Consider the following 22,149-nt stretch of genomic DNA (forward strand, 5'->3'; position numbering starts at 1 on the left):
GTTTTGCAGGCAGGTTGAGTTGTGTTGGGCAGTTCTTGCCGCCACGATCTCATTAACTTGCAGGGAGGCGTGGCCGGGGCTGTTTATGCCCATGTCGAGTGCCTGGGCTGGATGGCTGGATCAGCGGGGCCCGGCGGCATTTCGCTCTCCACACAGCCTCTGCATGTGGCCTGCCTGGACCTCCTCACAGTAGCTCTGTCCCAGACTTCCTATATCATGGCCGACTTCTTCTAATGTGAGATTCTGGAAGGCTTTGGTAGAAGCTGTAAGGCTTCTTAAGACCTACCTCGGATGTCCTAGAACCATCACTTCTACACCATTCTGCTGGTCAAGGGAGGCACTGAGGCCTGCCCAGGCTCAGGCAGAGAAGATGAGATTCCACCTCTACTGAGAGGAGTAGCAAAGGAATGGCAGCCATCCTGATCACAGATGCCCGGCCCTTCGGCGCTAGTCAGTATGGCCAAGCTGGTTTTCAAAGCACAGGTATTATCTTCATATTTTATTATTATTTTCTTGAGAGAGGGTCTTTCACTGTCACTGAGGCTGGAATGCAGTGGCATGATCATGGCTCATTGCAGCCTTCATCTCCCTGGCTCAAGTGATCCTCCCACCCTAGCCTCTCAAGTAGATGGGACTACAGGCACACGCCATTGTGCCTGCCTATTTTTATTTATTTATTCATTTATTTCAAGATAGAGTCATGCTCTGTTGCCCAGGCTGGAGTGTAGTGGTGTGATCTTGGCTCACTGCAACCTCCACCTCCCGGGTTCAAGTGATTCTCCTGCCTCAACCTCACCAGTAGTTGGGATTACAGGTGAGTGCCACCACATCTGGCTAATTTTTTGTACTTTTAGTAGAGATGGGGTTTCGCCACGTTGGCCAGGCTGGTCTGGAACTCCTGGCCTCAAGTGATCCACCCACCTTGGCCCCCCAAAGTGCTGAGATTACAGGCGTGAGTCACCTTGCCTGGCTTATTTTATTGTTTTATTTTTATTTTATTTATTTATTTTTTGAGATGGAGTCTCTCTCTGCCACCCAGGTTGGAGTGCAGTGGCGCAGTCTCAGCTCACTGCAAGCTCCGCCTCCCAGGTTCATGCCATTCTCCTGCCTCGGCCTCCCGAGTAGCTGCGACTACAGGCGCCCGCCACCACGCCCGGTTAATTTTTTTATCTTTTTAGTAGAGACGGGGTTTCACCGTGTTGGCCAGGATGGTCTTGATCTCCTGACCTCGTGATCCACCCACCTTGGCCTCCCAAAGTGCTGGGATTACAGGCCTGAGCCACCACGTCCGGCCGGCTTATTTTTAAGACAGGGTCTCACTCTGTCACTTAGTTGGAGCGTAGTGGTGCAGGAACAGCTCACTGCAGCCTCAATGTCCCAGACACAGGTGATCCTCCTGCCTCAGCCTACCAAGTAGCTGGCACTATAGGTGTGCACCACCATTCCCAGCTAATTTGTGTATTTTTTGTAGAGACAGGGTCTCACTATATTGTCCAGGCTGGTCTCGAACGCCAGGGCCCAAGCGATCTGCCTGTGTTGGCCTCCCAAAGTGCTGGGATTACAGGCATGAGCCACCATGCCTGGCCTAACGCATAGGCTTAATTTATACTAGGTAATAAAGTATCCGACTCCCTTTCTGATGTTTTACAGCCGGCAGCTTTAAAGCCCCTGCCTCTCTTCTCCTTGTGCCCACATCTAGGCAAGCTAATCCGAAGTCCCTGGTGCTCTCTCCCTTGCACTACAGAAAAATTTAAATTAGGAAAGCCCTGACTGGTTGGAAGGGACCTTCATCCCACTTTATCCCCTAACAACAATAAAAGCCCCTCCATGAATTACTTGAACCTGGGAGATGGAGGTTGCAGAGAGCCCGGATCGTGCCACTGCACTCCAGCCTGGGCGACAGAGTGAGACTCCATTGAAAAGAAAAACAAAAAACCACACACACACACACACACACACACACACACACACACACAAAAAAAAAAAAACAATAACAACAAAACCCTCCTTGCTCTCTCAAACCACTTTCAGAGCTGCCTGGGAGCCCACTCTGCTCTTCCAGAAAGCCTCATCGTTGAGTAATCAAACTCTTCTTATTCTCTTGGTGTGCTTGTGGCCTTATTGGTCTCTAATCTGAACCAAATTTGGGACATAGGGTAAATCACAAAACATGCTTCTATCTGCAGAGAGTGAATTTCTTTTTATTTATTTATTTTATTTCTATATGAACAAATGCTGCCTCTCCTGCAGAGCATCAATTTATTTCTTTCCGTTTTTGGTAGAAATGGGGTCTCAGTATGTCGCCCAGGCTGGGTCTCCTTCAAATTCCAGGCCTTAAAGGATCCTCCTGCCTTGGCCTCCCAAAGTGCTGGGATTATAGGTGTGAGTCACCACACACCTGGCTACAGCACAAATTTCATCTGGGCCACACCTGGCCAATACTCGGCATTGTCAGACTTTAAAATTTTGCCAATCTGATGACAAACATGCGATCTGTTATGGAATAAATTGTGCCCTGTCAACATTCCCATGTTGAACCGGGATGGTGGCTCACGCCTGTAATCCTAGCACTTTGGGATCCTGAGGCAGGAGAACTGGTTGAGCCTAGGAGTTCAAGAAACCCCTGAGCAACACAGGGAGGCCCCATCTCTACCAGAAAAAAAAAAAAAAAAAAAAAAAGAGAAAAAAGATGGGCATGGTGGCTTGGGCCAGTAGTCCCAGCTACTTGGGAGGCTGAGACAGGAGGACTGCTTGAGCCTAGAAGTTCGAGGATGCAGTAAGCCATGATCACACCACTGCACTCCAGCCTGGGAGACAGAGCAAGACCCCAGCTCGAAACCAACAGACAAACAAACAAAAAACAAAACAAAACAAAACAAACAAAAACACCAGAGAGAGAAGAATAATTTGTATGTTAAAGCCCCAATACCTCAGAATGTGATTGTAGTTGGAGATAGAGCTGATCAAAAAGTGATTAAGTTAAAATGAGGCTTTTAGGGTGGTCCCTTGTAAGATGGCTTTTAGGGTGCTCCCTTGTAACATGATTGACTTGTTACAAGTGGTCGATGGCCAGGGCGGTGGCTCACGCTTGTATTCCCAGCACTTTGGGAGGCCCAGGAAGGCGGATCACGAGGTCAGGAGACCGAGACCATCCTGGCTAACACGGTGAAACCCGGTCTCTACTAAACATACAAAAAATTAGCCGGGCCTGGTGGCAGGTGCCTGTAGTCCCAGCTACTTGGAGGCTGGGGCAGGAGAATGGCGTGAACCCGGGAGGCGGAGTTCGCAGTGAGCCGAGATCGCACCACTGCACTCCAGCCTGGGCAACAGAGCGAGACTCCGTCTGAAAAAAAAAAAAAAAGTGGAGATCTCTGAGGTGTGCAGGCACAGGGGAACGACCGTCTGCGGGAACAGCAAGAGGACGCCCATCTGTACGCCCAGGAGGAGGCCTCAGGAGAAACCAGCCCCGCAGGCACCTTGATCTTGGCCTTCCAGCTTCCAGAACTGTGAGAACGTAAACTTCTGGTTGAGCCTCCCAGTCCGTGGTGTTTTTTTCTGGCGGCCCCTGCGAGCCGGCGCTGGATCGCAGTGTTTGCTTTTGCATCTCCAGCTCCGCATCCTGCTCGCTGTTTATTTTGTGAGCAGCCCCTGCGGGTGCACCTCAGCTGCTCCAGGACTGAGCAGTTAGTAACGCACACTCGCCCACCCGCCCTCCCCAGGAAGCCTCCCGCCCGCTTCCTCCAGTTCCTTCCCCACCTGTCCGGCCTCCTAGCCCGGTGCTCTTGGCGCGGGAGGGGGCGGCTCGCAGACCCCCTGGTCTCAGCTTCCCGGATCTCCGCCGCCCACTCACTCCCAGGTCTCCGGCTCCCGGCACTGGCCGGCGCTGCGGCTTCCGCGCAGTGGTTGCTGCATTTAAATGTCCGGCACCTGGGGAGACGGGCGCAGTCGCAGAGCAGCTCCTGTTCCCGGGATCTAGAGCGGCCCAAACCCCCGCTTGCCCAAGCCGAGTCCCGCGCGCAGCCCACGTGGGCTGGGGGACTGAGTATCCGGCCCTCTGGCAGCTGCAACCGCGCACAGCTGGAGCTGGCGGGGCAGAGGGCGGACCGGGACCCCATGGGGAAGGAGGCTTCCTTCCCAGCCTCCTGCTGCCCGGAAATCCCCCCGGCTCTCAGACAACCCGCAGCTCCGGTCCTGGGGGGAAGGAGCGGGGCGGGATACCGGGATGGGGAGGGCTGGCTGAGTCGGAGGCCTAGGCCGCCCTCCCCCGGGCCGCGCGGCTTCAAGAAAGCAGAAGCGAACCCTGCCCCGGGGAGTCCCACAGGAGCGGTGATCTAGGAAGAGAAACTTGCGAACAAGGGAGTTGGATCCGTGGACCCCCGGCCCCCGCCCGGGCGTCCTGCGTCGGAGGAGGGTCTCTGGGTCGGGCAGGGGCCACCTCTTGGCCCGCCCCTTGTCCCTGGACGTCCGAAGATTGGGCCATTTCCCTTGCCGCGCCCTTACCGCTTATCGGGGTGCGCCCGGCCCGGCCCGCCCCACCCAGCCCTCCGCTCGCGCCCAGAGAGGAGGGGCCGCCGGCGCAGAGCCCGGGGACCCCGAGAGGCTGTGCCGCTCCCGCGTCCTCTCTACCGTCCTGGGATTCCCAGACCCACCCCACCCAGCGGCGCGACCCTGGCCCTTCTGGACGCTCCGTTGACTCCACCGCGCGCTTTCCAAGACCATCGAACATACCCCAGCCCTCCAGCCCATCCCTCCCTGCTCTGTGCCGGTGTCCCCGGCCCTCTCCAGACCCGATCTCTTTCCCCAGGTTCCCGGGGCGGCCCCAGCCAGGCCCCCTTCGAACCCCGCCGGCGGCCAGGGCTGGGGCGCGCCATGCAGCTGCGGCTCCGGCTTCTGGCGCTGCTGCTCCCGCTGCTGCCACTGCCCGCGCGCGCCCCGAAGCCCTCGGCGCAAGACATGAGCCTGGGCGTGGTGAGCGCGGGGTCCGCAGGCTCTTGTGGTCTGCAGTTTCTTGGGGTCTACAGCGAGATTGAGAGAGGGAAGCCGGGTCCGGACTCCTGGGTCCTGAGAAAGCAGGGGCAAGATTCCAATATCCAAAGAGTGACTGAGGATGGATTCTGGGCTCCCGGATTCTTGGTCTGTGGGGAGGTTTGGGGCTGGGATTTGGAGCTCTGGAAAGGAGCTGAGGTGAGGAGCTGAAGTCCAGACAAAGACTGACAAACCCGGGACTGAAGTGGGGACCTCCGGAGGGGAGCAGGCAGGCATCTGGGGCTGGGGCGCTTGGCTGTGAGTGCCTGAGAGGGGCAGGGCTGCCAGGATGGTGGTGGGCAGGGAGAGCCCATACTTTTCACCAGCCCGCTTCACCTGTCGCCTCCGATGCCCTAGGACTGGCTGACGCGCTATGGTTACCTGCCGCCACCCAACCCTGCCCAGGCCCAGCTGCAGAGCCCTGCGAAGTTGCGCGATGCCATCAAGGTCATGCAGAGGTTCGCGGGGCTGCCTGAGACCGGCCGCATGGGTAGGTGGCCCCCACCCCTCCCCAGCCCTGCCTCTGCATACGGCCTGACCACTGCCCTACAGTCTTTAGACCTCAGCGTGCTCCTGGAACACGGAGCTGTGAAGATGCTGATTTCAGGCCCCAACCCCAGAGGGCCTCAGATATTCATCTTTCCATAAGCATTTATCAAGAACCTGGTGGCTCATGCCTGTAATCCCAGGGCTTTGGGAGGTGGAGACTCAAGGATTGCTTGAGGCCAGAAGTTTGAGAACAGCTTGGCCAACAAAGTGAGACACCTCCCACTCTCTAAGGATTTTTTTTTTTTTTTTTTTTTTGAGACGGAGTTTTGCTCTTGTTGCCCAGGCTGGAGTGCCATGGTAGGATCTTGGCTCACTGCAATCTCTGCCCCCCAGGTTCAAGTGATTCTCCTGCCTCAGCCTCCTGAGTAGCTGGGATTACAGGCATGCGCCACCACGCCAGGCTAATTTTGTATTTTTAGTAGAGAGGGGGTTTCTCCATGTTGGTCAGGCTGGTCTCGAATTCCCGACCTCAAGTGGCCAGCCTCCCAAAGTGCTCGGATTACAGGTGTGAGCCACCGTGCCCAGCCCTCTAAGGATTTTTTTTTTTTTTTTTGAGACGGAGTCTCACTCTGTCGCCCAGGCTGGAGTGCAGTGGCACAATCTCGGCTCACTGCAAACTCCACCTCCCGGGTTCACACCATTCTCCTGCCTCAGCCTCCGAATAACTGGGACTACAGGTGCCCGCCACCCGGCCCGGCTAATTTTTTGTATTTTTAGTAGAGACAGGGTTTCACCGTGTTAGCCAGGATGGTCTCGATCTCCTTACCTTGAGATCCTCCCGCCTCAGCCTCCCAAAGTGTTGGGATTACAGGCGTGAGCCACCGCACCTGGCCTAAAGCCTGATTTTTTTAAACTTAGCCGAGTGTAGTGGCATAGGCCTGTGGTCCCAGCTACTCAGAACTCTGAGGTGGGAAGATTGCTTAAGCTCAGGAGTTCAAGGCTGCAGTGAGCTGTCATTGTACTACTGCACTTCAACCTGGGCAACACATGGAGATCTAGTCTCTCTAACAAAATATACTTTGAGCATCTCTTAGATGGCATGCCCTTTCAGCTCCAATGGTATAGTGATAAATAAAGTAGGTAAGGTTCCTGCTCTCATGGAGCTAACTTTCTCGAGGGAGAGAGAGACAGATCAAGAACGTAAATATGCAAGATAATTTCAGACAGTGGTGAGTGTTTGGAAAAAAATAAAATGCTATTGGCACCGAGGGGCTGGTCAGGTTAGGGTAGGTCCCTCTGAAAAGTGTCATATGAGCTGAGACCACAAAGAGGAGGAACCAGCCATGGGAAGATGTGGAAGAAGAATGTCCCGGGCAAGTGCAAAGACCCCATGGCACGCACAAGCTTGTGTGCCTGGAGCGAAAGGAGCATTGAAGAGCACTGGCGAGAGGCCTCAGTCAAGGGCCCTGAAAGGTGATTGGGGTTGATTCCAACGGTGATTAGCAACTGCGCAAGTGTTCTCAGAAGGGAAGTAACTTGGAACTTGGTATGACTTGCAGTTCTTTTTTTTTTTTTTTTTGACAGAGTCTCACTCTGTTGCACAGGCTGAGTACAGTGGTGCAATCTCGGCTCACTGCAACCTCTGCCTCCCAGGTTCAAGCGATTCTCGTGCTTCAGCCTCCTGAGTAGCTGGGACTACAGGCACCCGCCACCATGCCCAGCTAATTTTTTTGTATGTTTAGTCGAGACAGGGTTTTGCCATGTTGGCCAAGCAGGTCTCAAACTCTGAGTCTCAAGCGATCAGTCCACCTTGGCCTCCCACAGTGCTGGGATTACAGGCATGAGCCACTGTGCCCGGCCTTGACTTGCAGTTTTAAGCTTCCTCTGAGTCCTGTCGGAGAACGAAAGGCAGGAGCCCTGAGACCAGGCAGAAAACGGCTGCGGAGTCCACACGAGGGATGGTGGCAGGATGATGGGTGGCGTATGTGGCCAGGAGTAGTTAGATTTGGGGTGTATATTTTGGAGGCAGGGCCAAGGAACTCTTCTGTGGGGTTAAGTGGGTAAGAAGAGGGAATTTGAAGGATCTGGCTCACTACAAGGAAAGGTAGGCCCTTTCTGTGTCCTGGTGACTCACAAACAGCGTAGAACAGTGTCTGGCATCTATATGTCCTTCACTACTATTTGCTGTCTCAACAAATGAGGTGCAGTTTGACCTTAATTTGGAAATGAGGCTACTGGAGATGGAGCCTGACTGGGAAAGGGGACCCCGGAGAGACCTAACCCCGGAGGAGGTGGCTTGCCACAGGAGGCCAGAGACCCAGCCGGCCTGGGGACTTTGGACTTAATCTGGGTTTGAGGAGAGCTTGACAGTGATGGTGTGAGGCCTGCACAGCTCCCAGAGGGTTCCAGCCTCAAAGGTCCTCACTGCATACCCAGGGTTCCTTTCTCCAGAGTCTGCCCACCAGGGCCCAGGAAAGCTGGATGCGAAATCCTGGCCTGAGCCTCTGAGCACCACCTACATGCAGCCAGTTTGTCCCAGGCCAAGTGATGCCACTCCATAGGGCAGTGGGAATAGCTTGGTAGGAGCTGGCTTCCAGAGACAGACTGCCTGGGTTCAAATCTGGGCTGTGGGGCCTTCGAGGACACGTTTCTTAAGCCCTCTGAGCCTCAGTTTTCCCATGTAGAAAGTTGACTGGTGCTATGATTAAGGCAGGCTCTCCTATTGTGCACCCCTTTCCCCCACATCGCCAAATGTCTCCCACAGACCCAGAGACAGTGGCCACCATGCGAAAGCCCCGCTGCTCCCTGCCTGACGTGCTGGGGGTGGCGGGGCTGGTCAGGCGACGTCGCCGGTATGCTCTGAGCGGCAGCGTGTGGAAGAAGCGAACCCTGACATGGAGGTAGGTCCCGGGGCCCACCCGCACCCTGGGCCTGCCTGCTGGGCTCCAGCTTTGAATGGCTGCCTACTCCCTCCACGGCTACCCTTACGCCTTGCTCCCCTTTCCCCAGGGTACGTTCCTTCCCCCAGAGCTCCCAACTGAGCCAGGAGACCGTGCGGGTCCTCATGAACTATGCCCTGATGGCCTGGGGCATGGAGTCAGACCTCACATTTCATGAGGTGGATTCCTCCCAGGGCCAGGAGCCCGACATCCTCATCGACTTTGCCCGCGCCTTCCACCAGGACAGCTACCCCTTTGACGGGTTGGGGGGCACCCTAGCCCATGCCTTCTTCCCCGGGGAGCACCCCATCTCCGGGGACACTCACTTTGACGATGAGGAGACCTGGACTTTTGGGTCAACAGGTAAAATCTCCTTTCTTATGAGAGATCCTCTTGCCAGGTCTGGTCTCGGCCAGAATAAGTTTTCTGGGAGGCCGAGGCGGGCGGATCACAGGTCAGGAGATCGAGACCATCCTGGCTAACACGGTGAAACCCCATCTCTACTAAAAATACAAAAAATTAGCTGGGCGCGGTGGCGGGTGGCCTGTAGTCCCAGCTACTCCGGAGGCTGAGGCAGGAGAATGGTGTGAACCCAGCGGAGCTTGCAGTGAGCCGAGATCGTGCCACTGCACTCCAGCCTGGGCCACAGAGCCAGACTCCGTCTCAAAAAAAAAAAAAAAAAAAACGAAGTCTCGCTCTGTTCCTTAGGCTAGAGTGCAGTGGTGCAATCAGAGCTAACTGCAACCTTGAACTTCTGGCTCAAGCAATCCTCCCACCTCAGTCTCCAGAGTAGCTGGGATCACTGGTGCACACCTTCATACCCGGCCTTTTTTTTTTTTTTTTTTACCTTTTGTAGAAACAGGATCTCATTATCTTGCTCAGGCTGGAGTGCAGTGGCACGATCATAGCTCACTTCAGCCTTCACCTCCTGGGCTCAAGCAATCCTCCTTCCTCGGCCACCCACGTAGCCAGGACCACAGATGTGCACCACCACACCTGGCTAGTTTTAAAATTTTTTGTAGAGGCCAGGCTTCACTGTGTTGCCAGGGCTGGTCTTGAACTCCTGGGCTCAAGTAATCCTCCCATCTTGGTCTCTCAAGGCGTTGGGATTATAGGCATGAGCCACCACTCCTGGTCAATAATTAGGTTTAAGTTGTATTTATTGATGGAGGCTCTATCATCTAGGGGGTCTCCAAAGAAACAAAACCAATAGGATGTGTGTGTGTGGGATGTGTCTGTGTGTGTATGTGTGTGTGGGGAGGGGTGTGTGTGTGTGTGTGTATGTAAAGAGATTTATTTTAAGGAATTGGCTCACGTGATTGTAGGGGCTAGCAAGTCCAAAATTTGTATGGCAGGCTGGCAACTCTGGATTTCAGTGACAGTCTGGAGGCAGAATTCCTTCCTTCTCTAGAAAACCTTAGCTTTTGCTCTCAATGCCTTGAACCGATTGGCTCTGCCCCTGCCCCACCCCCAGCCACACTATGGAGCATGATCTACTTGACTTAAGGTCAACTGATTGTAGATGTTAATTGCATCTACAAAGCACCTTCACCATAGCATCTAGACTGGTGTTTCACCAACCAGCTGGGCACGACAGCTGGGCCAAATTGACCATCACAGAGGCCTAGCAGGTGCCTAGCTCCAATCCAGAGCTGGGGGCTTACAGAGATGAAAACAAATCTCTACCTGGCAGCTGAGTCAGAAGAGTGACTTGCAATGACAAAACCCACAGTGACACAGCTGCACAGAGTCCCAGAAGAGGAAGTCCTCAAGCCTGCAGGGGCTCAGAGATGTTGGCCCAAGGCTCTTGGGCAAGAGGAGGCTTCCTAGAAGAGGTGACTTCATTCCCTCAATATATATATGAATATAGGCCGGGCGCTGTTGCTTCCGCCTGTAATCCCAGCACTTTGGGAGGCACAGGCAGGCAGATCACCTGAAGTCAGGAGTTTGAGACCAGCCTGACCAACATGTTGAAACCCCGCCTCTACTAAAAAGTACAAAAAATTAGCCGGGTGTGGTAGCGCACACCTGTAATCCCAGCTACTGGAGAGACTGAGGCAGGAGAATCTATTGAATCCAGGAGGCAGAGGTTGCAGTGAGCCGAGATCGTGCCACTGCACTCTAGCCTGGGAAACAAGAGCAAAACTCCATCTCAAATATATATATATATGTGTGAATATCCACACATACACACTGAGCGCCTACTAGCACAAGACCAGACATACAGGGTTCCGCTCTCCCCGGGTACACAGGGTTGAGATCCAATAGGAAGGCAGCGAGTCAGCTCAGTCAGGGGTACGAGGAGCCAGTGAACAAGGAAATGACCCGGGACATCTGAGGCCGGAAGCCAAAACTATGGCATCAGTAGGGAGACTGCAGAAGGTGGCAGGTCCCAGATCACCAAGGACCTTGAAAGCATGTGGAAGACTGTTCAGTTGGGGAATCATTAAGGGGTTTTGCATTCTGGAACTATCATCAACTTCAGCGGGGTCCAGGGGTAGGATAGAGGCAGGGAGGCAGGAAGTTCTCGCATGGTCCAGGCACGAGATGGTGGAGTGTGCTCCTGGGGAAGGGGGCAGTGGACGGATCTAAGGGAGGTTCAGTTAGGATGGGCACGGATTGAGATCTGGCTGGATCCTGGTGACAGGAGAGATGAGGCTGGGGCCTTTGGAGGATGGTGTCCTGGTGGTGCTGTTAATGCAGGTGGGAGAGTGGGAGAGGGAGTAGCAGGCTTGTAGAAGGCAGGCACGAGTGCAGGTCTGGGTGGGAGTCTGCAGAGCTCCGGGCTGGCCATGCAGATGGGGCCCAGGAAGTTGAGGATCCTGCCCTAGAGCTTGGTCTCCTCTGTCTGAGGTCAGGTTCCCTAGAGGTGGAGCTCCAGAGGGAAATTCTTGTGCAAGCAGTTTCTCAGGGGCCGTGTGCTGAGGGGGATGGGAAGCAGGAACAGTCTAGAAGCTGAGTGAGGATGTGGTCTCAGCTGGAGAGGAGCCTGATCCCATGGGAGCTCTGCAGCAGGGATGGCAATGCCAGGGAGGCGATCCCGCCTGAGGCCAGGCCCAGCTCTTTGTAGCCCCATATTAACTACATTGGCTGTGGGCTGCTGGGGAGCCTGAGTGACGGGGGGAGAGGGGCAGCCAGGGAGGCGCCTAGGTCCTGCAGAGGGCTTGGGCGAGGCAAAAGCTGGGGAGGCTGTGTGCTGCAACATTAAGATGTGGGCTTCAGCCAGGCGTGGAGGCACATGCTTGTAGTCCCAGCTACTCAGGAGGCTGAAACGGGAGGATTGCTTGAGTCAGGGAGGTTGAGACTGTAATGAGCTGTGTTCACACCACTGCACTGCAGCCTGGGTGACACAGTGAGACCCTGTCACACACAAAAGGAGGATGTGGGCTTCAAAGTTGAATTCAAGTAAGTTAGGGTTCTTCCCCTCGTAATGAACAACTTCCTTCACCTCATTGTCTCAGGTTCCTCGCCTGAGAAATGCAAGGAGAATGCTGCCTGCTGGTGGCATGGGCTTGCCGATGAAATGAGCGATTCACCCGTGCCTCTCAGCACAGGGCCTGCTCCGGGCCGCATAGTGTGCATTGCCATCTGCTGTCAGAGCTGGGCTAGTGGCCGCCTTGAGAGCCAGCAGTCCATGGGGGCTGGCGAGCTTCTGGGAGGAAAGGGTGGAACGTGACAGTCAGATACAGAGCTACAGAGAACCCCACCATGAAGTGGTAGGTGGCATCAACAGAGATGGAGAAAGACTGAGCCCAAAGGTGATCAACAACAAGAGTGAAGGAGGAAGTGGTCAGCCGTGGCTGGGACAAAAACAAGCCCAGTAAGTTACATTGGCTTGTATTTGGTCATCCAGGGACAAAGTCACCTTTTTAGTGCCTATAGACCCAGCGCGTTAGGGAAGAATTTAGGCCACAGTGGGCTTACACATGAGAGGAGCAGAGGAAGTGAAGATTGAGTTGAGACCACTGGCTGGAGAACTTGACTGGGAAGGGAGGGCAGAGAGCCGCGTGGGGTGAGGGGAGGGAATAGGTCCAATGAGCGTCTTAGGATGAGGGAGTTGTGAGCACTGAACACTGGATGAGCTGATACAAAGAAGGGGTCGGGGATGGATAGACTGACAGATGCATGCACAGAGGCAGGGATGGATGGACGGACAGATACATGCACAGAGGCAGGGATGGATGGATGGACAGATGCATGCACAGAGGCAGGGATGGATGGACTGACAGATGCATGCACAGAGGCAGGGATGGATAGACTGACAGATGCATGCACAGAGGCAGGGATGGATGGACGGACAGATGCATGCACAGAGGCAGGGATGGATGGATGGACAGATGCATGCACAGAGGCAGGGATGGATGGACTGACAGATGCATGCACAGAGGCAGGGATGGATGGATGGATGGAAGGATACATGTCCGGAGGCAGGGGTGGATGGGTGGGTAGATTGGATGGACAGATGAGGGTAGGTTGTTCTTGTCCTGGAGGAGGTGATCCAGGCTAAGTCCTCACACTGAGCACAGCAAGAGGCAGGAGGTGAGCATGGGGAGATGCAGCTGTGTGCCCCAGTGCACCGGAAGTTACAGATGACATTGATGTCCTGTCTTGATGAAACAGGAAACACATTTATCATCTGAGAATTGGGGGCTGGGGTTGACTGGAAGCTCGAGGGGCTGTGAGCCTGTCATGGGGCTGAGGGAAGCGTGCAGGAGCTGCCTGCCAGAGCCTGGGGCAAGGATGATAGGAGGTACTAGGGCCCCTGTGGACTGCCCTCTGGGCATCTCTTGGGGCTGGGGCTGCACAGTTGTGGCTGTGTCATTTCCCCCAGATGCATGGCGTGACAAGGGTGCAGGAAGGGGTGCAGGGTCCGGAAGCTCAGTATGGCCAAGGAGAGACAAGGCAGGGAAGAAGGTGAGAGATGAATGATACCGCTCTGATTGAAACACCAAACTTCCCCCAGTTTCTCAGAAAAAGAACTCAGAGCAACAAGAGAACCTACAGTGGACAGGGAAATTCCTCAGTGCAGATGTGATTTGACCAAGACCATTGAAACCCTTGATGAAAGGCAGGCCGGCAGAGCCAGGGTACCTGGCCACCTACCTTGAAGTCTCTGTGCCTCAGTTTCCTCCTCTGTAAAATGGGCTTAGGAGACAGGTTTGGTGAGAAGTGAATGAAAACGTGTTTGCTACCCCTCTTAGGACACACGTCTCATGCTTAGACGCTCAGCGAGTGGCTTTAGTGAGTGAGATAAGTTTGCTTTTCAGTTCACCAGGTCGTTACCTATGAGCCTGCCCTGAACAGTGCTGACCTTAGTTGGAGATGGCCATGAAACTCATCCGCATGGGGCCATCGGGGCCTCCCTGTGGTGCTGCGGGGCTGTGTCTCTGTCTTGGTCTCTTCTGACCTCTCAGCAGCCGGAGCAGGAGGCAGCAGGCGGCTCACCAGTTGATGAGGAGCTGGGCTTCAGCCAGGCTGGCATGTGAATCCTCTGGGTCCTGGCGGTCCTGAGCGCCTGAGCTGAATCTGGAGGGAAGAGGCTGCTGTGGTGGGAAGAGGCTGGGAGTGAGGCCGGGTGCTGGGGCCAGCAGGCTGTGGTCTGAGAGTGCCTGCTAGAGGAGCTCTGTGTTCCCAAGGAGGTGCAGGAAGACTTGGGGTGGGGGTGGTGCAGGGTAGGATGAGGAGGGGTAGAGGCTGTGGACAGGGAGATGGGGAGCGGGGATGGAGGACTCAAGGAATGTAAGGGATGTGACTTGAGGAGGGATGGGGGTAGGAATGGGGTAGGAGGCAGGAATGGGAGAAGGTCTTGGGTCAAGGACATGGACCTACATCCCCAGTGGATGGGGGTGGCAAGGGGGAGAGGGGTGGGGGTCGCTGACCATAGACTGTAGCTGGGAGGAGGGGATGCTCCCAGGGCTGGGGCTGTCTGCAGAGAATGGCACGCACCTTGTAGGTTCCTGCCCTCGCCCCACCGCCCTCTCAAGTTTCTTTTATTTTCTGTTTTCTTTTTTTGAGACGGAGTCTTGTTCTGTCATCCAGGCTGGAGTGCAATGACAAAGTCATGGGTCACTGCAGCCTCGACCTCCCGGGCTCCAGCAATACTCCTGCCTCCCTGCCTCAACCTGGGACCTGAGTAGCTGGGACTACAGGCGTTCGCCACCATTCCTGGCTAATTTTTTTATTTTTATTTTTATAGAGACGGGGATCTCCTTATGTTGTCCAGGCTGGTCTTGAACTCCTGGGCTCAAGCTATCCTCCCACCCGAGACACCAAAAGTGCTGGGATTATAGGTGTGAGTCACCACATCCAGCTCCTCCCCTCAAACTTCTATGCAAAAAGTGCTCCCTTCCCAGAGGAGGGGCCCCATCTGTGTGTAAGGTGGCCTCTTCCTCTGTGTGTTCTCTGGGTCTTTTCAGCCTTGTGGTCCAGTGTCCAGCACAGCCATGCTGACTGGGTGACTGGAGACAGGGATGATGGAGAGTTCGGGGGGGTCCCGGGCAGAGGAGGCTGGGACCACCTCTGGAGGGTGTCCTGCTGTTCCTGTTGGCCATAGCCGCACTCGCAGGGCCTTCCTGTGCCCCCTTTCCCCAGGCAGGGGCAGCCTCAGCTTCCGCCCACTTTCTCCTGCAGACGGCGAGGGAACGGACCTGTTTGCCGTGGCTGTCCATGAGTTTGGCCACGCACTGGGCCTGGGCCACTCCTCAGCCCCCAACTCCATTATGAGGCCCTTCTACCAGGGTCCGGTGGGCAACCCTGACAAGTACCGCCTGTCTCCGGATGACCGTGATGGCCTGCAGCAGCTCTATGGTAGGAGGAGAGGGACCCGCCGCGAAACCATCATTGCCCTATCTGGTGTCCTCTGCAGCAGGCCAGGGGACCCACACTTGTTTGACTCTTTCCCCACAGGGAAGGCACCCCAAACCCCATATGACAAGCCCACAAGGAAACCCCTGGCTCCTCCTCCCCAGCCCCCAGTCTCACCCCCAGACAGGTGAGTCCCCCACCAAATGGGTGACCTTGGGTGACCAGCTGCCCAGCCTCAGTGTCCTCTGAGATGGGGATGGTGGGGGTCTCCGCCTTGGAGGAAACAAGCCCCCCACCCCGCTCACCTCTCCTTTCCTCCCCAGCCCGTCCTTCCCCATCCCTGATCGATGTGAGGGCAATTTTGACGCCATCGCCAACATCCGAGGGGAAACTTTCTTCTTCAAAGGTGAGTCATTTCATGTGGCCTCATGTATGTTGGCTTCCTGCCCACTTCAGTGACCCACTGGGGTTGTGGGCTTACCCTGGAAGTGGAACTTTTTTTCTTCTTCTTTGAGACAGAGTCTTGCTTTGTTGCCTAGGCCGAAGTGCAGTGGTGTGATCATGGCTCACTGTAGCCTCAAAATACGGGGATCAAGTGATCTTCCCACCTCAGCCTCCCTAGTAGCTGGGACCACAGGCACATGCCAACATGCCTTGCTAGTAATTTATTTTTTTATTTTGTAGAGATGGGGTCTCACTATATTGCCCAGGCTGGTCTCAATCTCCTGGCTCAAGTGATTCTCCGTTGTCAGCCTCCCAATGTGCTGGCATTACAGGTCTGAGCCACCAGGCACGGCCCTGGGACTTTTAGTGCTAAAAAGGGAAAAGTCGCAGGCAGGCCAGGATGGGCTGGTCACCCTAGATCCATTGTGCCCTTGATTTCCAGATGGGACCCCTCCCCACCCAGCCACACACCCTGCGGGAGGAGACCTCCTGTGTCTCATGCCTTCCTGCGAACCCCTTTGTCCCCTGCAGGCCCCTGGTTCTGGCGCCTCCAGCCCTCCGGACAGCTGGTGTCCCCGCGGCCTGCGCGGCTGCACCGCTTCTGGGAGGGGCTGCCTGCCCAGGTGAGGGTAGTGCAGGCCGCCTATGCCCGGCACGGAGACGGCCGAATCCTTCTCTTCAGCGGTGAGTGGGACGGGCGGTGGAGCGCGCTGGGGCCGGCGCGGGGAGCCCGCGCTGACCTCCCGGCCTCCGCTCTGCAGGGCCCCAGTTCTGGGTGTTCCAGGACCGGCAGCTGGAGCGCGGGGCGCGGTCGCTCACGGAGCTGGGGCTGCCCCCCGGGGAGGAGGTGGATGCTGTGTTCTCGTGGCCACAGAACGGGAAGACCTACCTGGTCCGCGGCCGGCAGTACTGGCGCTACGATGAGGCAGCGGCGCGCCCGGACCCCGGCTACCCTCGCGACCTGAGCCTCTGGGAAGGCGCCCCCCACTCCCCTGACGATGTCACCGTCAGCAACGCAGGTGGGAAGCGCGGTGACCTGCGGGTTACTGGGCCTGGGGTGGGGAGAGGAGTGTGGGGAATGGGGACATGGAGACCACCCTGCGGGATGGGGGTCCTTGGGCAGCAGGGAGGGGGGGCGGGGCGGGGCGGGACCGGGACTCAAGCTCTGCTCTCCCAGGTGACACCTACTTCTTCAAGGGTGCCCACTACTGGCGCTTCCCCAAGAACAGCATCAAGGCCGAGCCGGACGCCCCCCAGCCCATGGGGCCCAATTGGCTGGACTGCCCCGCCCCAAGTTTTGGTCCCCGCGCCCCCAGGCCCCCTAAAGCGACCCCCGAGTCCAGAGCCTGCGATTGTCAGTGCGAGCTCAACCAGGCCGCAGGACGGCGGCCCGCTCCCCTCCCGCTGCTTCTCTTGCCCCTGCTGGTGAGGGTTGTCGCCTCCCGCTGATGGGGGGAGCGATCCAGACGGAACAGCGCCTGCCACGGCCGAGTCTCCCGCAGCTGGACCTGGTCGGGGGTTGTGAGGCGCTGCGGAGGCCCCTTGTCTGTTCCCACAGACGGGGGCTTGGGCACGGACTAAGCGGGATGGATCTCCAGCGCAGGGACGGCGGCAGCGCGGACTGGTCGCCCTGGCGCTGGGCTCAGTCTCCGCGGGGTCTCCCGCCCCCGGCGATGCCACCTGAACCGGCCGCCAGGGGGCGCGCTCGCGCGCTGGGTCCACTCGTCGGTCGCCGCCCCCGTCGTTCTCTCGCGGCAGCCGCCCGGGGGATAGGACCGAGCCCGGGGAGGGGGCGGGGAGGACAAGGGGCGGGCCTGCGGCCTCACCCGGAGGGTCGGCGGTCCCTGGCCGCGAGCTGTCCCCGCAGGACTGTCCTTTTCCAGGAAAAGGCAACTTTTCTCGGAGCGCAGTCCCGGGACTCTCCGCAGCCCCGCCCTGCCTGGCCACTGTGCCTGGCGTTCCTGGGTCGTTAGAGGACAGGCTTTACTGCGAAGCTGGGCCCTGCCCTCTCCCACCCGCAGTTTCTCACCCCGTTCTGCTCCCACGATGCCCCTCTACAGTCATTGCCACATTGGTGGGAACGTGGGACCCAGACCCGGAACCAGTCCAGATACCACCCTTGAGGACCCATGCACCACGTCCTGGGTGGTGGCATCAGTGGCTGGAGGGATGATCCTTGCTCTCCAGACCCTGTTAACCTTCTTTCCATTCCTCCCCTGCCACCTGTCTCCTCCTCCTCAGGCCACCCAGCCTGGGCACCTCCCTGGGCCCAGAACTGCCTCCCATTGAATGGAGCACCCTTCTATCCCCAAGAACCCCTTCCCTGCTTGCACCCTGGAGAGAACAGCTTGACTCCCATCAACTCAATGCTGGTGGAAAGACAGGGACGGAACCCTGGATCAGGCCTGGTCATTGCCCCCTCAGCACTCTCTCCTGGAAGGCCTTAGTTCTAGAGTGAGGGGTGGGTGGAACCTGGGGGCACCTGATTCACCCTGTCCCTACTCCCCACAGTTTTAGGATCTACATGATTGCCTGTGGAACTATTTTTCTAGGCTATCCCACATCAGGATCACTGGGAAATTTAAGTTTGCAGATCCCACACCTCACCCTGAATCCTCACTCAGGGTAGGGTCAGGAATCTGCATTTTAACTAGTTGCGGGGATTGTGGGGGGCAGTAGCTGACTGTCTCGTGGCATTTCTGTGGCTCTGAAGTGTTCCCCCATCCCAGGACCTATCTCTTCATATCTTCTCTACAGAGCCACACTGACGGCCTGACCCCCATGGGTAGTCACTTAGGGGCCACTTCCTAAGTTGCTGTCCAGCCTCTGTGACCCCCTAGTGCTTCCTGGAGCTGAGGCTGTGGGCAGCCATCCCTGCGACCAGGGAAGGGGTTCCCCCAATTTCTCATACAAACAGATCAGCATGAGGACAGAGGCAGGAGACTTTGGGAATTCTGGGCTGCTGGGAAACGATTTGGGCCTCTGTCAGTTTCTTTTCCATGTATGAGGAGGGAGAAATTTGTATTTTAGAAACTTATTCATCCCAGTCAGGACAATAAAAATGAATGGACAAAAAGCCCTTTCATTCTTCTGAGCATTGATGGACCTAGGGAGAAGTGTGGTGGCGGGAACTGGATGACCTGAATCTCCCTGCTTTGCAGAAGAAGGAATCCAGGGTTGATGGGGAATCTAAGAAGGAAGAGTGGGGCTGAGTGTGGTGGCTCACACCTTAATCTTAGCATTTTGGGAGACCAAGGCAGGCAGATCATTTGAGGTCAGGAATTTGAGACCAGCCTGGCCAACATGCAGAAATCCCATCTTCACTAAAAACAGAAAAAAAAAAATTAACCAGGCATGGTGGTGCATGTCTGTAATCCCAGCTATTAAGGAGGCTGAGACAGGAGAATCTCTTGAACCTGGGAGAGGGAGGTTGCAGTGAGCCAAGATCTCATGACTGCACTCCAGCCTGGGCAACAGAGCGAGACTCCGTCTCAAAAAAATAAAATAATAAAATAAAATAAAAATAAGAAGAAGAAAAAGAAGAAAGAAGAGTGGGAGAAGAAGTAGAGAGGAACCCAAAAGTTGGTTATGGGGCACCTGGAGGACAGTCGGCCACTGTGGAATTGAGACTGCCTCATGGCTCCATGTAGACTTCCAGAGCCTTTAAAATTTTATAACTGCTACACAAAAATGTCATGTCAAAGCAATTATTTTTATTTTTTAAATGGTCTCATAATCAAAATTTCAAACTTTTGTGCTTCAAAGGACATCATCCGGAAAGTTGGAAAGAGGCTGGGCGCAGTGGCTCATGCCTATAATCCAAACACTTTGGGAGGTCAAAGTAGGAGAATGGCTGGAGCCCAAGATTTCAAGACCAGTCTGGGCAACATAGTGAGACCTTGTCTCTACAAAATAATCCAAAAATTAGCCGGGCATGGTGGCAGCTCGTGTCTGTAGTCCCAGCTACTCAGAAGGCTAAGAGGAGAGAATCACTTGAAGGCGAGAAGTCTTGGCAATGATGAGCTGTGATCACACCACTGCGCTCCACCCTGGGCAACAGATCTGTCTCAAAAAAAAAAAAAAAAAGGCCAGGTGCGGTGGCTCACACCTGTAATCCAAGCACTTTGGGAGGCTGATGCAGTCGTTTGAGAGGCAGGTGTCACTTGAGGTCGAGAGTTTTAGACCAACTGGCCAATATGGTGAAACCCCGTCTCTACTAAAAATACAAAAATTAGCCGGGTGTGGTGGCGCATGCCTGTAATCCCAGTTACTTGGGAGGCTGAGGCAGGAAAATCACTTGAACTCGGGAGTTGGAGGTTGCAGTGAGCCGAGATCACGCCATGGCACACCAGCCTGGGCGACCAAGCGAGACTGTATCAAAAAAAAAAAAAAAAAAAAAAAATTGTCACATGATACCATTTCAGCCCACTAAGATAGCTAGAATTAAAAAGACCCAGAGCATAACAAATGTTTCTGAGGATGTGGAGAAACAGGAACCCTCGCACACTGCTGCTGGGAATGTAAAATGACAGACATTTTGAAAAATGGTCTGGTTGGCCGGGCGCGATGGCTCAAGCCTGTAATCCCAGCACTTTGGGAGGCTGAGATGGGCGGATCACGAGGTCAGGAGATCGAGACCATCCTGGCTAACATGGTGAAACCCCGTCCCTACTAAAAAATACAAAAAAAAAACTAGCCAGGCGAGGTGGCGGGCGCCTGTAGTCCCAGCTACTCGGGAGGCTGAGGCAGGAGAATGGCGTGAACCCGGGAGGCGGAGCTTGCAGTGAGCTGAGATCCGGCCACTGCACTCCAGCCTGGGCGACAGAGTGAGACTCCGTCTCAAAAAAAAAAAAGAAAAATGGTCTGGCTGTTCCTCAAAAGGATAAAAACACATTTACCATGTAACCCAGCTATTCTTCTCCTTCATACATATCCAAGAGAAGTGAAAACATATGTCTGCACAGAAACTTGTGCGTGAATGTTCACAGTAGCATTATTCAGCACAGCCAAAAAGTGGAAAGAACCCAAGTATCCTTTGACGGGTAAATGGAGAAACCGCTTGTGGTCTATCCACACAGTAGAATATTATGCAGCCAGAAAAAAGGAATGAAGGACTGATCCATGTTACAACACAGATGAACCTCAAGAACACGATGCTCAGGGAAAGACACTAGACACAGAAGGTCACCTAGTGTGTAATACTACTTACAGGAAATGTGTGGGGGAGACGCATCCACTGAGTGAGAAAGCAGATGAGGCTGGACTCAGTGGCTCACACCTGTAATCTCAGCACTTTGGGAGACCGAGGCAGGCAGATCACTTGAGGTCAGGAGTTCGAGACTCCTTGGCAACACGGTGAAACCCCGTCTCTACCAAAAGTACAAAACTTAGCTGGTGGTTGTGGCATGTGCCTATAATCCCAGCTACTCGGGAGGCTGAGTCAGGAGAATTGCTTGAACCCGGGAGGCAGAGGTTGCAGTGAGTCGAAATCGTGCCACTGCACTCCAGCCTAGACAACAGAGGGAGACTCTGTCTAAGAAAAAAAAGAAAAAGTAAAAGAAAGTAGATGAGTGGTTGTCCAGGGAAATGAGGACTGGTGGTGATGTCTCAGAGGGGCAGAATTTCTCTTAGAAGTGATGAAAATGTTCTAAAATGGGTTGTGGTGATAGCTGCACAGTTCTGTGCTTTAAATTGCACAGGTCAGTGAGTGAATTGCTTTGCTTGTGAATTGCATCACCGTAAAGCTATAAAAACAAGGTACAGTCTGGATGGATCCCAAGATGCTTTCGGATGGTGGCCTTTGTGAGAGTCATGGAGGGTCTACGATTGGGGGGCATGGAGAGACAGTCTCTTGGAGCTGAAGCCTAGAGCATGACTTAGCTGGTGCAGGAGTGGCCTCCTTCTCTCCTGCCCTGGAAGAGGCTCCGCCCACTACTCCCCACTTCCCCCATGAAACCAGCTGTGTCTTTGTGCCAGGAAGACTGGGTGTAGAAGGTGACTGTCTCAGTGGAGCTGTGTCATCTCAGGTGGGGAGTTGGGGTTTCTGAAGGTGAGGACCCTCTAGGGAGAAGGGTGCTTCTCTGAGACACTTTTCCTCACACCTGTTCCTCGCCAGCGGGCCCTGGCTCCTGGAACTTTTGGCCGCCATGTGCTTCATGAAGGTGAGTGAGAGGCTGCGTGTGTTTTGTGGGCATGTCTGAAAACAGACCGTAAGGGTGCGGGTGCCCTCAGTATTTCCTGAGGTGCCTGTGTGTCAGGGCTCAGTCAGGGACGCCCAGTGGCAGGAGGATAGTGATGGGGTGAGAGTGTCACTGGAGGCGCTGGAGGTCACATCTGTCGGGGGCGCTGGAGAATGGCAGGGGTGCAGATGAGAGGGAGCACCTGTCCCAGGAGCCCCTCACAGCCCAGAAAGCCCGGGGCAGGGGTGGGGCAGGGCTCTCCTGGAAAT

The 22,149-nt window shown here is 55.3% G+C and overlaps 2 protein-coding genes across 2 annotated transcripts; one reads left to right on the forward strand and one right to left on the reverse strand.

The window, feature by feature from the left end:
• The first annotated feature begins 3,766 nt into the window (after positions 1-3,766).
• MMP25 (matrix metallopeptidase 25) lies at positions 3,767-18,778 on the forward strand. Its single transcript, XM_007983303.3, has 10 exons — positions 3,767-4,968; positions 5,383-5,515; positions 8,279-8,414; positions 8,524-8,816; positions 15,084-15,260; positions 15,360-15,444; positions 15,581-15,663; positions 16,233-16,385; positions 16,463-16,720; positions 16,879-18,778. The coding sequence occupies exons 1-10, from the start codon at positions 4,870-4,872 to the stop codon at positions 17,148-17,150; spliced, it is 1,689 nt and encodes a 562-aa protein (XP_007981494.2). The 5' UTR covers positions 3,767-4,869; the 3' UTR covers positions 17,151-18,778.
• On the reverse strand, positions 9,274-13,713 carry LOC103227124 (uncharacterized). The gene is given in 2 exon segments (XM_073015085.1): positions 9,274-12,785; positions 12,787-13,713. Coding segments are annotated over 2 exon segments (810 nt in total). The 5' UTR covers positions 13,090-13,713; the 3' UTR covers positions 9,274-12,278.
• Positions 18,779-22,149: the final 3,371 nt, after the last annotated feature.

Source organism: Chlorocebus sabaeus, chromosome 5, assembly GCF_047675955.1.
Source record: "Chlorocebus sabaeus isolate Y175 chromosome 5, mChlSab1.0.hap1, whole genome shotgun sequence".
NCBI classification, from domain to species: domain Eukaryota; kingdom Metazoa; phylum Chordata; class Mammalia; order Primates; family Cercopithecidae; genus Chlorocebus; species Chlorocebus sabaeus.